The sequence below is a fragment of the Perkinsus marinus genome (genome assembly GCF_000006405.1).
Source record: "Perkinsus marinus ATCC 50983 genomic scaffold scf_1104296934286, whole genome shotgun sequence".
Taxonomy (NCBI): domain Eukaryota; phylum Perkinsozoa; order Perkinsida; family Perkinsidae; genus Perkinsus; species Perkinsus marinus.
In genome coordinates this window covers 22,119-35,415 of record NW_003214866.1, presented here as the reverse complement: position 1 = coordinate 35,415, position 13,297 = coordinate 22,119, and the positions used below count along the sequence as shown (strand labels likewise).

General features: G+C 48.1%; 6 protein-coding genes across 6 annotated transcripts; 4 read left to right on the top strand and 2 right to left on the bottom strand.

The window, feature by feature from the left end:
- Window positions 1-25: 25 nt before the first annotated feature.
- On the top strand, window positions 26-313 carry Pmar_PMAR011348 (hypothetical protein; the record flags this gene model as incomplete). The annotated part of the gene is made up of 3 exons (XM_002784992.1): window positions 26-33; window positions 77-145; window positions 199-313. The coding sequence occupies 3 exons, from the start codon at window positions 26-28 to the stop codon at window positions 311-313; spliced, it is 192 nt and encodes a 63-aa protein (XP_002785038.1).
- Window positions 314-388: 75 nt separating this feature from the next.
- On the top strand, window positions 389-1,720 carry Pmar_PMAR011347 (hypothetical protein; the record flags this gene model as incomplete). Its single annotated transcript, XM_002784991.1, has 9 exons — window positions 389-458; window positions 509-598; window positions 651-747; window positions 811-955; window positions 1,064-1,192; window positions 1,240-1,347; window positions 1,395-1,508; window positions 1,546-1,644; window positions 1,694-1,720. The coding sequence occupies 9 exons, from the start codon at window positions 389-391 to the stop codon at window positions 1,718-1,720; spliced, it is 879 nt and encodes a 292-aa protein (XP_002785037.1).
- A 640-nt stretch (window positions 1,721-2,360) lies between these two features.
- Window positions 2,361-5,526, bottom strand: Pmar_PMAR011346 (conserved hypothetical protein; the record flags this gene model as incomplete). The annotated part of the gene is made up of 19 exons (XM_002784990.1): window positions 2,361-2,504; window positions 2,565-2,664; window positions 2,722-2,825; window positions 2,877-2,985; window positions 3,033-3,118; window positions 3,194-3,305; window positions 3,382-3,489; window positions 3,569-3,682; window positions 3,753-3,833; window positions 3,887-4,017; window positions 4,078-4,201; window positions 4,249-4,380; window positions 4,429-4,508; window positions 4,564-4,636; window positions 4,679-4,788; window positions 4,838-4,937; window positions 5,197-5,265; window positions 5,317-5,372; window positions 5,422-5,526. 19 exons carry the CDS (start codon window positions 5,524-5,526, stop codon window positions 2,361-2,363), a joined length of 1,938 nt encoding a protein of 645 aa, XP_002785036.1.
- Window positions 5,527-5,644: 118 nt separating this feature from the next.
- Window positions 5,645-8,283, bottom strand: Pmar_PMAR011345 (hypothetical protein). Its single transcript, XM_002784989.1, has 18 exons — window positions 8,167-8,283; window positions 8,012-8,107; window positions 7,844-7,922; window positions 7,612-7,738; window positions 7,496-7,562; window positions 7,392-7,448; window positions 7,193-7,347; window positions 7,075-7,130; window positions 6,927-7,029; window positions 6,784-6,876; window positions 6,665-6,730; window positions 6,485-6,606; window positions 6,337-6,434; window positions 6,177-6,285; window positions 6,047-6,129; window positions 5,911-5,990; window positions 5,768-5,857; window positions 5,645-5,715 (listed from the first exon to the last, which is right to left on the bottom strand). The coding sequence occupies exons 1-18, from the start codon at window positions 8,273-8,275 to the stop codon at window positions 5,656-5,658; spliced, it is 1,650 nt and encodes a 549-aa protein (XP_002785035.1). The 5' UTR covers window positions 8,276-8,283; the 3' UTR covers window positions 5,645-5,655.
- Window positions 8,284-10,929: 2,646 nt separating this feature from the next.
- Pmar_PMAR011344 (hypothetical protein) lies at window positions 10,930-11,271 on the top strand (the record flags this gene model as incomplete). The annotated part of the gene is made up of 1 exon (XM_002784988.1): window positions 10,930-11,271. One exon carries the CDS (start codon window positions 10,930-10,932, stop codon window positions 11,269-11,271), a length of 342 nt encoding a protein of 113 aa, XP_002785034.1.
- A 1,336-nt stretch (window positions 11,272-12,607) lies between these two features.
- Window positions 12,608-13,281, top strand: Pmar_PMAR011343 (hypothetical protein; the record flags this gene model as incomplete). The annotated part of the gene is made up of 3 exons (XM_002784987.1): window positions 12,608-12,769; window positions 12,828-12,916; window positions 12,966-13,281. 3 exons carry the CDS (start codon window positions 12,608-12,610, stop codon window positions 13,279-13,281), a joined length of 567 nt encoding a protein of 188 aa, XP_002785033.1.
- Between the last annotated feature and the right edge of the window lie 16 nt (window positions 13,282-13,297).

Sequence of the window (13,297 nt, the reverse complement as noted above, 5' to 3'; positions counted from 1 at the left end):
AGCCCCTGAGAGATGATGCGTTACAATGGTCAGGTGGTATTCCTCCTGTGGGTGGGGGCACAGTACCCCACCTTAGACTCAAGCTAAACAAGCGTGAGATTGTTGGACTCATGGGTGTCACAGGAGGCTCTGCGAAACTTGGAAAGTGAGCATCAAAAAGCCGACGATATTATCCTATCCATCCTTCCTTCTTCACAGACATCCGCTGCATCTGGAGCGGATAATACACCAATGTGCCCAGATTGGCGGTGCTAACTTGAAGCATATCTCTGAGGGACAAGTAGAGAAATGCGTGAACAATATCTCTAATTAGTAATGAATAATATGGTTCACGGATATGGTGACGAATTGTCGTTATTATCATTTGTACGATAGTTTCAACGCGACGATGCAGCACAAGTTCCCCTCCTCCCCCAGCCCTACTCCTAGAGATAGCGATGTGGAGATCGTCACCACTGGTGATGATGAACATATGACTCGCACTCCTGGCGTGTATATGTGTGTTCAGGTGACCACTCGCCAGCTGCTAGTGACACCAACAGTTTGCCCGCTCCCACGAGTCCAGAGGCAAAGGCCACATCTCCTTCACCTGAACCAGGTACCGGCTCGTAGCAAGTTCTGAGGGTTCTAGCGTATCTCGGTGAGCTCAGATCCAGTAACGAATCAAGCAACTCTAACTGTGGTCCCGCATCTACCTGGTGGACGTGGTAAAATCAAAGATATCCCCGATATCAACGAATTCCTCAAGTAGAAATGTCTGATGGGACCGCTACCATTATCCCTGTCCGTGATCAGATATAGTGTTTATAGGGACGAGTTCGAGAACGACTGGAATCCGGACGCTGAGAGCCTGGTAGCCGAGCTGATGAGCGACAATCAGACCGATAAGCTACCCGATATGAACGACGCGGAGACAGCGAGGAACGGCCGGATCATGATGGCATACCATCAGCTGGTACAGGGGGCTCATCTTGCGAGAGCTATCTGTTCATATATAGTTGAGTAGTTAGTATAGTATCGTAGTTGATAGCATCGCGTATGCTCTAGGTAGCTAACTTTCCAGGTTACCGAGCGGGAAAGAAGGAAAAATTTACTCGTTCATCCCCGTGACCGCCCAAGCTTCCTTTATAATGTTGGAGCTAACTTCAACGAGTATCAGGCCTCGTGCAAAAGACGTAAGACTGATGAAAAGGTAACGGCCATAACTTTGACAACGATGAATAAAATAGGACTCTTTAGTTGATTTTCGAACGTCTCAAGATCTTCGCGCCTGCCATAGATGAGACCGCGGACGAAGTTCTGAGTCGGTTGGCAAGTGGTATCTGTCATGAGGTGAAGTTGAGGGAGGTAGGTATTTATATATGCTATTCAGCTTGATTCGAAGGTCTGTGTAGGAAATGGATAGCCGTATAGACCGACGAGTTCGTGGTTGTGGGGACCAGAAGGAATATCAGAGATATCTCCAGGTCGAAAAAGCTCGCCGAGACGCCATGAAGTACTACTATTATGTGGGGAATCGTTCCGTGGGCATCTGTACGATTTCAGGAGGTCTGGGGCGAGCTCCGCTTACGTATACACAGACAATGCTTCTCTCTCGAGGTCGCAGATGACACCTTTAGATGGAGGAAGCCTGTCGGCGACCTGGTAGTGCCGCACTGCTTTATCATTGGTTAGCTGGTATTGTCGATTTCAGGACGGCAAGCTCTCTCCCTCATTATGACCAACTACCGACCGCTGATAGATCCAAGTGTGAGAGTTTAGGTATAGCTCCCATGCATTTTGAGGCAGTCCAAGCATTACTAACGGACATTGTTCAGCGGATGCCGGAAGGGTAGCCAACAAGTTGGCGTCGATATCAATATCCTCAGTTCTCACAGGAGCCCTAGACTCAAGCCTGATGATGTCATGGATTTGATCGATGATCGCATCATTGGTGCTATATCGAGACAGCATCAGAACACATGGCATCGAACCGATGTAAGTTTCGCTTCGGAAAGAACAATATGATGAAGTGTGAATGTTGTCAGCCAGACCACTTGAAGCGTATGAGGAAGAAAAAACAAGATTTAATAGTGCATATACTACACCGCTTGTATTCTCCTCGACCACCGTGAACTTTTTTCCACATTGAATGAATTGTTCTGGTTAGCCGGGTTGGGTGATCAGTGGTAATACTGTATTGACTAACCGTTTTCTAGAAAGGACTGATACACGTCAAGTAAACGCGCAGGAGTCAAAAAGGTTATGCAGAATGAGAGAATGCAAGCGCTTCTCATGTTACCTATGTTCTTCCGTAGCTGACACTGTTGAACTCGAGACACATTATATACGATGGAAACTTATCAACGTTATGTCCAGTCTTATAGATGACTACTTCCACCCGATTGTTCTGACAAACGCATTTTCTTGAACAGCTTGGCAGCTTCCAATAGTTTAATCTTCGGTTTCTTGGCAACATCCCCAGCCACCTCGTCATCCGGAAACTCCCATACAGTTATCATTACCTACGAATATGTACATATGGGCTACTATAACAGAGAGAAGTGGTTAACGGCTGCACCTACTGTATCATCTGCACCAGACTCTCCACCACCGTGGCTTGGGTCAACACGTCCCTTGTGCTTGACAGCCTTGGGTTGCCGACTCTCAATGTTAGCAATATCGCTATAAGGAAGGGGAATCGAAAAGATACGATTTTATTTTCTTTCGATGATAACTCACTCATTTTTGACTTCCTTCGCTAACTTCAACATATACTCAAGTAGCAACCTGCGGGACTCAGGATCCTCGTCCTTCTTGGCCTCCGCGATACCGCGTTCGAGAACCTTCCCGAACATCCACCATCGATCAAATGTGAGCTGACGAAGTTGGCTCACCTCTTTCGCCTTCAGGAACGACTGGTCCCCATGTTTCAATTCGAAATCCGCATACGACCGCCAAACCTTGACGTGGGTAGTCCGATCAAGTAATCGCTCGAATAGGTCGCTGAAGTAGTCAATACATTCAACTCCTCAACAGCTCGCGTTACATACCGGGCATTCTCCATTTCTCCTTGTTCTATCTCTAAATCGATACATTTCTTCCAAATGAGCTCCGGCTCGTTCATGACCTCCTCACTCTCGTCAGATGCCGATTCGTCCGCGAGCTACGGCAGGAACGATCCTTGTTCATTCAGGCATATTATTGGAAATACCCTAATGGCCATCTCCCCAAGTTTCCGAGCTCTGTTGACCTCAGAGAGCTTCATCTCCATATCCATCCAGCACACCCAAGAGGCTGCTTCGAGCGAGTGAGCGGATACGTAACTATCAAACATGGAAAGTACCCCTCTAGGTAGCGTGATGTTGACCTATAACGCTCAGGAGCAGAGCGGGTCTCTACCTAGCGCAGATCCTGCGTGGTCGATCCACCTGACCAAGGTTGAATTCAAATTGTATGTAAGAGCGGAACACTGAAGCTTTCTTGGATTCGCCGATTGCGCGACCGTACCTGTAAACGCAGCAGTCGTAGAGATCACACATGAGCCAGAGAGGAACATGGACAGTCTACTAAATCAGAGCAGCCTTACACAAGCCTAGCGCGGCCAACATCCATCTGACGAATCTCAAACTCCGCGTAAGCGTTGTACAGTTTGCTGAAGTATATCTTCCGTGATCGAAAGAGTTCAAGAGCTGTATGATATCTACCATAATTTGAATCAGTTAATATAACATAAAATGACAGCAATGAGATCACTGTGTTCTCATTATTACACTTCTCGAACCCTATCGGGTGTCGATTCCCCAGATTGAATGAGAGACTCCTCATAGTTGGCATAAAAGAGCCATATATACCTACCATGGAGTAGGGATCTATACAAGTAAATAACACAGGCTATTAGTCGTACACATATCGCCTATAGAGATCTTTCCGCCCCTTAGGAGCTGCTTGTTCGGGTGGCAGGGCTGCGGCGATGGCTCGTTCGTACACTTCCCGGCATTGGGCCGCGGAGTCTCCGATGTTTTCTTCGAGGAGTATCTACCATGCGATGCGGATATTGACAAGGCGGGAGGGCAACGGGGAATAACGATATCGTACATAGTTGATCCAAATATCCACGTCAACGCCATCAGCGTCAGACAGCTGTTTCTCATACTTTAACCTGCACTTCTCGAGAAGGAGTCTCTCAATATCTGTTCGAGTGCCTTTCTGCTTCATATACCTGAGTATATGTAATTTCCCAGCCGAATTAGGATTTATTCGTAGTACTTGGCGTATCTGTCACGCAAGTAAGCAGTCCTTTCCGGGGGCAGGGTATCTATCCCAAGCTTGTAGACCTTCGCTGCTGCCGAAGGATCATCTCTTGCAGCACGTTGCTCGAATTCTGCCCATTTCACGTATCTGCAGCGTGGAATCTCAGTACCAAGGGCAACAAAGAAATGTCCCTACAGATCCTCGGTTATACCCTCCGGTCCCAAATCGTCTTTCAAAGCGTCATGACACGTCTGATAACCGGCCCTCGCCCGAACCTGGAAATTACAAAGCTCGCTACGTCCTCTCCCCGCAATGCTAGATGGCTACTACATTATTCCCATGCCTCTCTTCAAACTTCGCCAGGCGTGTGAACGACATGACTGTTTGGATTTGTGATACATATCTGTCACATGATGTTCCACAAAGTAGAATCCCCGATAATAACCTTTCATAGATGGCCCGGGCCCGTTCAACTTCATGGCATCGGAGCTCGAACTTGATGTATTGGAGCCAGGCGTTATCACTGGGCTGCCACTGCATCCACCTTTCGTAGACCTAGATGACGATCAAATGAGCCTTCTCTTTTACTCCCTGTGGGCTATACCTTTCTTGCCGCAGCATAATCCATGAGAAGCTCCTCCATATAAGCGTATTTATACCAGAACTGATCATGGCGAGGGAGGAGGCTCGTGACTCGGTCGAACCTATTGAGTTCCAGAGTATTATTCAACAGGATAGCGCGGCTTACAAGTTCCTCGCATGAGCTACGAACTTATGTTTCATTTCCATCTCAATATACTTCAATCAAAGAGATGAGTTGCGATAGTCGATTTGTAGTGCTCTCTCGAACACTGATCGCGCCCTCCTGAACTCTTCCTGAGACTCTTCCCACTGAGCATATCTGTGAGATCCATCTATGACTCGCCTCCCATGATGGTAGTCCCATCATCCTCTTCCCCTTACTTAATCCAAGTGCCCATATGGTGTCGTTGTTTACGTAAGGTGTCCTCGAACTCTTTCCGCTTGCTGACTCTAAAAGAGATCCACTAGTCGATAGATGGACAGTAGTATTCTCAGATCTACTTATAGTCAGCAAGCTCCTCCTTGCTCGCGATCTTCCGAGATGGCCCGGGACGCTCCTGGAACAAGAAAGGTGAAGAGTAACAACCGCTGGAATAATAACACTACATCGCCCATCCGTTCGACTGCCTCCCTCAGAATTTGCTCGGCTGTAATCTGTTGCGGATTGGCCGTCGCATTTTTCACAGCGAACTTATCCTGTTTCGGCGGCATCTTGACGGAGTCGGCTGTTCGAGAAGCCGGGTAACAACTACACCGCCACTACAAAGGACAACACCAAATCAAGCGGTTAGCCTCATAGATAACACTAACTCCACGCAATGACTTTCAATGAAACAGGTGCTAGAAGAACATCATCTTCAGGGCTCCGCAGGATTGATCTACATAGGGCTGAAGTTCCGTCTGAAGCGAAAATAGTTACTTATTGCGCATCAAGTTATTCCCCGAGACATACAGGAGCTTTGGAGTTCTGCAGCGCCAGGAGCATACGATTCAACAATTGCAGTCGTGTCTTTATCGCAGTCTGTAAGGCTAGCTCGTTCATCTGTGGAGGAAGAGGTCACAGCAGGGAATGAGAAGGGATCCACAGATACCGACCTGCAGCTCCACAGCCACCAAGAAGGTATCAGCAAACTCGCACCCCAACGGAGTCAACTGAGACCAGTGTGTGCCAGTGGCTGAAAAGTGTGAACAATGGGAGAACTCTCGGAATACTAGAAGAGGATGGGATTACACTGTAGCGGAGTAGATAGTTCGTTGATATCCTTCATCAATCCCTCTAGCTTGGTGCAGAGTACAGGACCCTTCATATTGCGCCTGAGAAGATTAGATACAAAAGCGGTATACATTCGTGTCGGCCCTACTTCACAACCGTTGGAGTAATCGGTCGAACTGCATCAGCGTGATCAGGAAGTAGATGAGCACGGATCTTATTCAGCCTCTCTCGGAGTGCTGGCAACGTCTTCAGGGTTGCTGGGGCGGTAGGTACAGTGGAAGCTGATACAATGCATAGTAGAAGCTTACGATCATTCCTCGTCTTAGTGGGATCATATCCCTCGGCCGTATATCGCACCTTCTTATACTTAGGCTCAAAAGCTCCAAGACCTGATGTCTGGTCACGCCTGTGGAGTGGATAAGGAATGCAAGCATTATCGAACACTGCTGCTCTTACGCGGCTTCTTCGTCTTCAAGACCATCCGCGCTCGACTCTGAATCTTCAGACTCTGATAAGGGCTCGCCTGTGTCGTCTCCCTGACCGGCTTCACCATCCTCTTCTTCAAACGCCGCGTGCTCCTGATAGATACATATGGGACACGACCAAGGGAATGCATGCTCCGCCCTCCTGGTGTACCTCCATCACTGGCTTGGAGCCTATATCTGCCTCCCCGGTACTGAACACGGGATGCTTCCAAGTAACCTAAACAGTATGCCGGAATTATCGAGGCCTGCCGCTGTCATATCAATTGATGCCTTTTTAGTGGCATTCTCCACGTAGTAGTGCCGCTGCTGATCTTCATCCCAATACTCAGTCCATCCCTCTGGCAACTTCACTCGTACATTCTCCTGAGTAGAACTCACCGATTACAAGCACTGTAGAAAGACGTTCTCCATACTGGTTTCAGTTGTTTGATAGACCCATCGCAGTTGAGCTTGACATCGTAACGCTTCTTATCACTATTCCATCCAACTACGATTCCGTATTGCCCATTTATCCAACTGAACAGCAAAGCTGCTCCAAACGCTCTCTGTGTACAGCCTTACGTTGCACTAGCACTCTTCAGACCAGCAACATGAACAGCGCATCCATCAGGAAGTATCTACAATAGTCCCGTGACCACCCACAAAGAGGAGTCCTGTCACAGGACTTATCCCACACTACCCCGGACTCTTTCTGTTTCTTCTTTCTCTCAGCCGCCTCCTCAGCCGTCTCAGGTGCATACATCAAATTATCCGGTTTGATAGCCATAATTGAAGCAGTCTTATCCAGTTTGATCTCGAACCTACCACTACGACTGTTCTTGCCCACCACGGTACCTGATTGTCCACACTATTCCTCCCTCCCGTCGTCAAACTACTACCAGAAGTGCCGTTGAGCTCAGGCTTACTCTTCAACCCTAGTACCTCCACACGAGTACCTGTCCGATGTGGTGCATCCGGAGCTGGTTCGTAGTCCCATCCATACCGATAGAAAAATTAGCTTCAGTGTCTTTGAGTTCCTCCGTTTGTTGCTGTTTACGCTTGGCACTCTCCTGGCAACAGAATGGCACTCAGGCGAGCTGGCATTGATAGGGGGCATACATTCTCGGGAGTAATCAACTCCCAGTCTTTAACCTCCCGATTGATACAATGCTTCGCCCAGAGATAGTACTGATGAGCTTCATGTTCCTCATCTCGAATGAAGAGCATCTTAGGATCCTTCGATGATCTGGCAAGGGGTAGAATTCAGATGTGCAATGGATGAGTGACGCTCCACAAGCTCGGGCGGGGAGCCGCCGCTGAATGGAAGGAGCAAGGGACACCAAATCACTACTTTATTTTGTTCTCTAATCCCTCCGGGTTCTTGCTCTTACAGACGAATTCTGCTGTCTTCACGATCCGATTTCTCAACACTGAGACAACTCAGGATGAACACTCATGCAAGTGCTGGGGAGCCGCGTTCTAAAGTCTGGGCTCGAGGGATGAGAACACCTTGCCCTACCCTCGTCGTCGGGAGCCCTCACAGGTCTCATGTCATATCTTCCTTTTTTCCTTTCCTTTTTTCGTTTCTCAGACAGCAAATCTCTGCCCAATTGACCTGAGTCATAAACAGCTATGTTCACTGAAGACCTTCCCCATATTACCACCAAGCCTCACCTCCTAAATAGTCGTAAGATACGTGATAGTCGTAATCTTCACGTTTGTTGAAATCGTATGTTGGTATATAGCCCGCTAATCCGCTTTCACCCCCTCCGGCACCATCCATGAGAGGCTGAGAATAAACAGCTCGATTCAAACTACATCGTATTCCCAGCGGAGAAGATCCCTCAATCGCCCATTGCACTGTGAACCCAACATATAACACCGACAACACGGAGAGAATGTATGCCTGAGGCGTACATGTATGAGGGAAACTGCAACGGCTCGGATACGGATTATCTAGCCGATAAACTTACGTGTACATTTCCAATCTACATGCACTGCGACAAGGTCGTTGCCGAGCGCCTGTCCTAGAGCTTGTTCCAGTTCTGAGTGGTTACGCGTAAGGAGGAGAATCACAGCAGTGCACCACGCCGAAACCATACTCCCTACTTCTCGGTACGGAATGCCGGCGAGGCTCACCCGATACGTTCTGCGGACGCCAATCTCCATTTCTATCGGGTGTAATATTCTTCCCAACTGAAGTTGAATTTCCTCCTCGTATTGAGTCCCATAGAGCCCGGCTCACCGGCAACTACAACACACATCGCCTCCCTAACTCGTATTAACTCACATTGCTCGGAACTTCAAGACAACCAAGCAAAATGTCCGATGAACAACATGAAAAGAAGTTTTGAGTTGCATGTCCAGGAAGCGAATCCCGACCTACATGATTCGCTCGCATGATTTCTCGGCAACCTAGATGATAGAGTTAACGAGTATGAAGAGCCTGATATATAGCTCAAAGGCTCACGCCTTCGGTACCCATCTTAGTCCTCACTAGAACGCCAAAAATTATCGCAGCCTGGATTGACTGTCAAACTCGTTGTAAGCCCTCATTAAAATCGCTATTTTGGACCGAAGCTCAGCCTGGTTACTTTCACGACTCGATGATCTTGACTGCTTTGCCAACAGGATACACGAGCATCTATTCACCAATTTTGGTGGAACGGAATACATCATGCAGGAGACCTAAACCTCAACTGGAGAATGTATACTCGTAACCAACAATTGTGTGCCGACAAGCATTACGTTCCAGGTAAGTACACCAATCACTAGGACAACACCGACGTTGCTTTTTCATCAATGCCAACGCTATTCGTTGCTATGTAAGTACTGACCATGGCCGAATCACGACTCGAAAGTCGGATTAGCTTCCGCTTAAGTTCTGATCCTTCGAAAATTGCCGAGTATGTGAGACTCAGTACAACGGCTATAGCGTGGTAAGACCTAGCCCGATTATCCACCGGGATGCACTTATCTCCTGTTCATCCTAACAGACTTCCACAGGCTGCAACTTCTCACTGCAACACCTTCCTATCCCTGTGAAGTGCTTGTTTACTCAGAGAAGGCTTAATGATTCGCGCGGAGGGCAATGGCTGGTGTATCAAGTTCCCAACAGCTAGTTGGGTGGAAACTCAAGCTAGGTTTCGAATATCTGCCAGCTTCTACAGCAATCCCATCGGCAACAATCGTTGTCAATTCGTGATGTGCCAAAGAATCCACGATGAAGTGAGTATTCGCCACGCAATTGAGGATTGTACGCGCAGAGACAGCGGTGCCGACTCCACCCAATACTACCATCATACTTGAGACTCTCGGCATAATGTCGAGCATGATGTAGTCTAGAGGCATAAATGAAGAGAATTGAACGGCACAGGAATTCGATGACGGTAGGAAAACTGACTCTGAATTGTGTAGGGCTTCGACATCGTAAACAGTCTAATTCCAATCATGCTCCCACCGTTATTGAGAACCGATACTCCGTGCCATTTGAGGATTTAGACCATGCATACGCGCATAACATCTTTCATAAAGTTCTCAAAGAATCTACCTAGCAGAAAGAGCATGTTTCAGCAAGCTCGGTCATGATGAAGAATTGCCAGCAGAATGTGGGCATAATTCGAAGCTGCGAATCGATCACATGGGCGCGCGTCTTGCGCAAGATATGAAACCGTTGAACGCACCCTGTCGTGCAACCCTCCTATTTCAGCTGCAGATCTTTCAGCATCAGGCCTCACATCTATGCTTTCAGCTCTGACGGATCTTGTCAGCTAGTTGCGAATCAGACCTTGCGGTACGTCCCTTATTTCGCGTGTATCATGCTCGATGGTGATTCATTTTGATCACCACGGTGACGACAAAGGCGTGGTGACGCCAACTGGAGGTCCTTGCTTGACCTGGGTGGCTTGACCTAAGGAACCTACAGCAATGAGTCATACGGTCCTAGCTGCTCGAATAGCAACCGCACGGTGACCCTTGTCGAGCTTGCTCTCACCGAAATCGGCTCTTCTGCTCCTCGACACGAGCACTGCGATCTGGAGCTCAATCAGATCTGCTTAATACAGTTCCACAGTGTGGGGAGATGTCGGACGGTAGACAGTAAGGAACACAACCCTGAGGAACTCGAATTGTTGTTGTGGAATGCCATAGTTCGGTCGGCTAGAGAGCCGAGAGATAAGTCGAGATAGTTTCTCACCATCTGATGCTCGATTCGAGGAATTCTCTCATTTCTGCAATGGTTATTGAACCCTTACGTTCGTTACGTAGATCCTACTGATGCCTGGGATTGCGCCAAACAGTGCCACTCGGGTCGACATGTCCCTTCCAGCTAGCGGTGTGTTCGCTTGTCCAGCAAAATTGATGGTCTTTGGACTTCTTGAATTGGCTTGCGCGGTGTTAAGTTATGAGTTAGCAGTTGTATTCGTTTCGGTTCAGCCCATGTCGAGCGACGGTGGCAAGGGAGATGTTCCTGCTCAGAACAAGGATAAGGGAGATGCCAATTCTGCTGACAATCATGGTACTGATGGTCACGAGTGCAGCGTATGTCATAACGAGGAACCCTTCGATAAGGTCAGTAATGATGGTATGAGGATCACCAGATTTGGTAATGCTCCTGATAATGAGCACGGTCCGAGCTGGCTCAATGAAGACGGCACTGTGGATCCTATTGAGTTTGCTTTGTCCGAGGTCGGATATCTCGATTTCGAAGACGATAACTTCCAAGATGATTTTGCCCAGTCTTGTGCCATGTATGGTTTCAAGCCGTGGGAGATGTGGTAACTTTTGATTATCGTCACTGATTGGTATTACAGTTAATCGATTTTAATGTTTATACCTATACTCTTGTGTTATTAGTTATATAGGGTAGGCCTGCCCAGTGATGGTTTCCAGAGCCGATTCTAGTAGAGGTATAGTCACGGAAGCAGCAAATAATTGCGAGTGTGATGGCCGTCAGGAGAGCCTCTACCGCTGCTAGCTGATGTGCTTCTAGTTCGTTAAGCGTTCTCAGCTTATGTGGTTTTGCTTAAGTCTCAGTTCGGGGGTCTACCAGTATGGTACAACGCGGTTGGCAGAATAGTTTCAATCACTGGTTCTATCACGTGGCAGTCACCCTAGGAGAAACTGTGGCAGCAGTTGAGATGGATGAGAATGGGAAGGCAGTGCGGAATGTATGAGCAGAATTAGTGGTAGAGAGCAGTGGATGTAGCTCATGTTGATAGCCTCAGATTGGTTACTGCGACCTGTATAAAACTGCTTACGAGTGCGGTGTAATGATACGTCACAATTTGGAATTGTGCGGCTTGTCGAAGTATCCTTATGATAGGCAGAACTTTCCACGTGGTGTTGTGGCTCTCAACACACCAAGGGGAATCGACTGGTACACAGTGTAAGTGTGTGTAGCTGGATTAATCCAGGTGTCTAGTCTTGCTCTACGTAGATACCTAGCTTGTCTCTTAGCTGGCATCCCAACGGTCAGTCTGACTAGTGGTGGGACGGAGGCTTCAGCTACACAGGAGACCGCCAGGTCATTATTGGTTCAGAGACTGTTGATGCCTTGTTTACTGATTGGTGAAGAATGTGGTCTAGACTGCCCCAGGCTTGGAGTTGAAGATGTGCTTGCCTCCATCAGCTGCAAGACTACTGCTGAAGATTGCCTGCGGGAATACGCTTTTGGTGACCGCGACACTGTAGCGTACCACTTTACTGGAGGTCAGTAAACAGCACGCTACTACAGTCATTCCCCCGTGTTTGACTCCTCCCTGAATCTCCGACGAGCTACTTCGTTCAGGTACCACTTCATCGAGTAAATGTGTCCGTATCACTTTGGGAATGATTATGCACGAACTTGAGAAATATGCTGAAGTTATTCCCAGGACATGGAAAGGAATTGGACGATCTGCTGTGATTCAATCGAGTGATGAGACGTGACTCTGCTAATAATTTAACTTGAAATTATTAGGTAGTGTCTACTGGGCTGCTAGCTGTTATGGTCAAGTGGACATATGCTTGGCCTTCCACGGAACTCTGGTGATGGAATGCACGACGTGCTAATATCTCGAGCGTCCATTGTCAGATCCTCTCAGCACCTTCCATGGGTGATAGCAAACTATCTCCCATGGATAAGACCGAAGGTCCGTTCCGCCTCATAAAGCATGCTATGATATCGGGACGATATGATACCGTCATCGCCGGGCTCGTTCCTACTCTAATGGATGCGATGCTACCTCCTGATGAGGAGTGGTGGACAAGAGGCACTACCATACGGAAGAAGAAGCTCGTAAGTTCCTCGTGGACTCAGCAGAGGCTTCGTTGGCGAGCAACACTTTGTTTTGTAGTTGGTCTTCACTTGGGGTGAGGCCTGCCCTCAGTCACTCGTTGACAAATGGAGTAGAGCAACTCTGATCGAATTGTTGGTGGCTACCGAGTGAGTCGACGAACGTTTCTCTCTGATGCCATGTCTGGATGCTTTGCAGGTATTGGTTATCTCTATTCTGTATACGATCTGTAACAGTCCGTGGCTGTCGTCCTCCTCCCGTGCGGTACGCAACTGTCTCCGGGTGCGATGTCAGCGCCAAACCTCTGAGTTCTACCGCGGAAGCTGGTACTATGGTCATGAGGGGTAGAATGGTCACTCCTGGGTATGTCACTGAACCTCTTCACACTGCGCCCAGCATTGAGGAGATACCCCTGGCAGTGGATGGTATGGTGGAAAGCATTGCTACTTTCGAAACAGAGGACGTTATTCGGTTCGTGAAGGACTCAGAGAACGGCGACTCTTCACCTATGTAGAGTGCTTGGGTCGAGA

Bases quoted from the DNA above. Each gene is read 5' to 3' on its own strand.
- Pmar_PMAR011345 (XM_002784989.1), bottom strand. From the start codon at position 8,275: ATGGATGGTGCCGGAGGGGGTGAAAGCGGATTAGCGGGCTATATACCA. The intron at 6,607-6,664 runs GTACACCAGGAG...TGTATCTATCAG, and splicing joins GCTCCAAGCCAGTGATGGAG to GAGCACGCGGCGTTTGAAGA. The intron at 6,286-6,336 runs GTAAGCTTCTAC...CTACCGCCCCAG, and splicing joins CACTAAGACGAGGAATGATC to CAACCCTGAAGACGTTGCCA.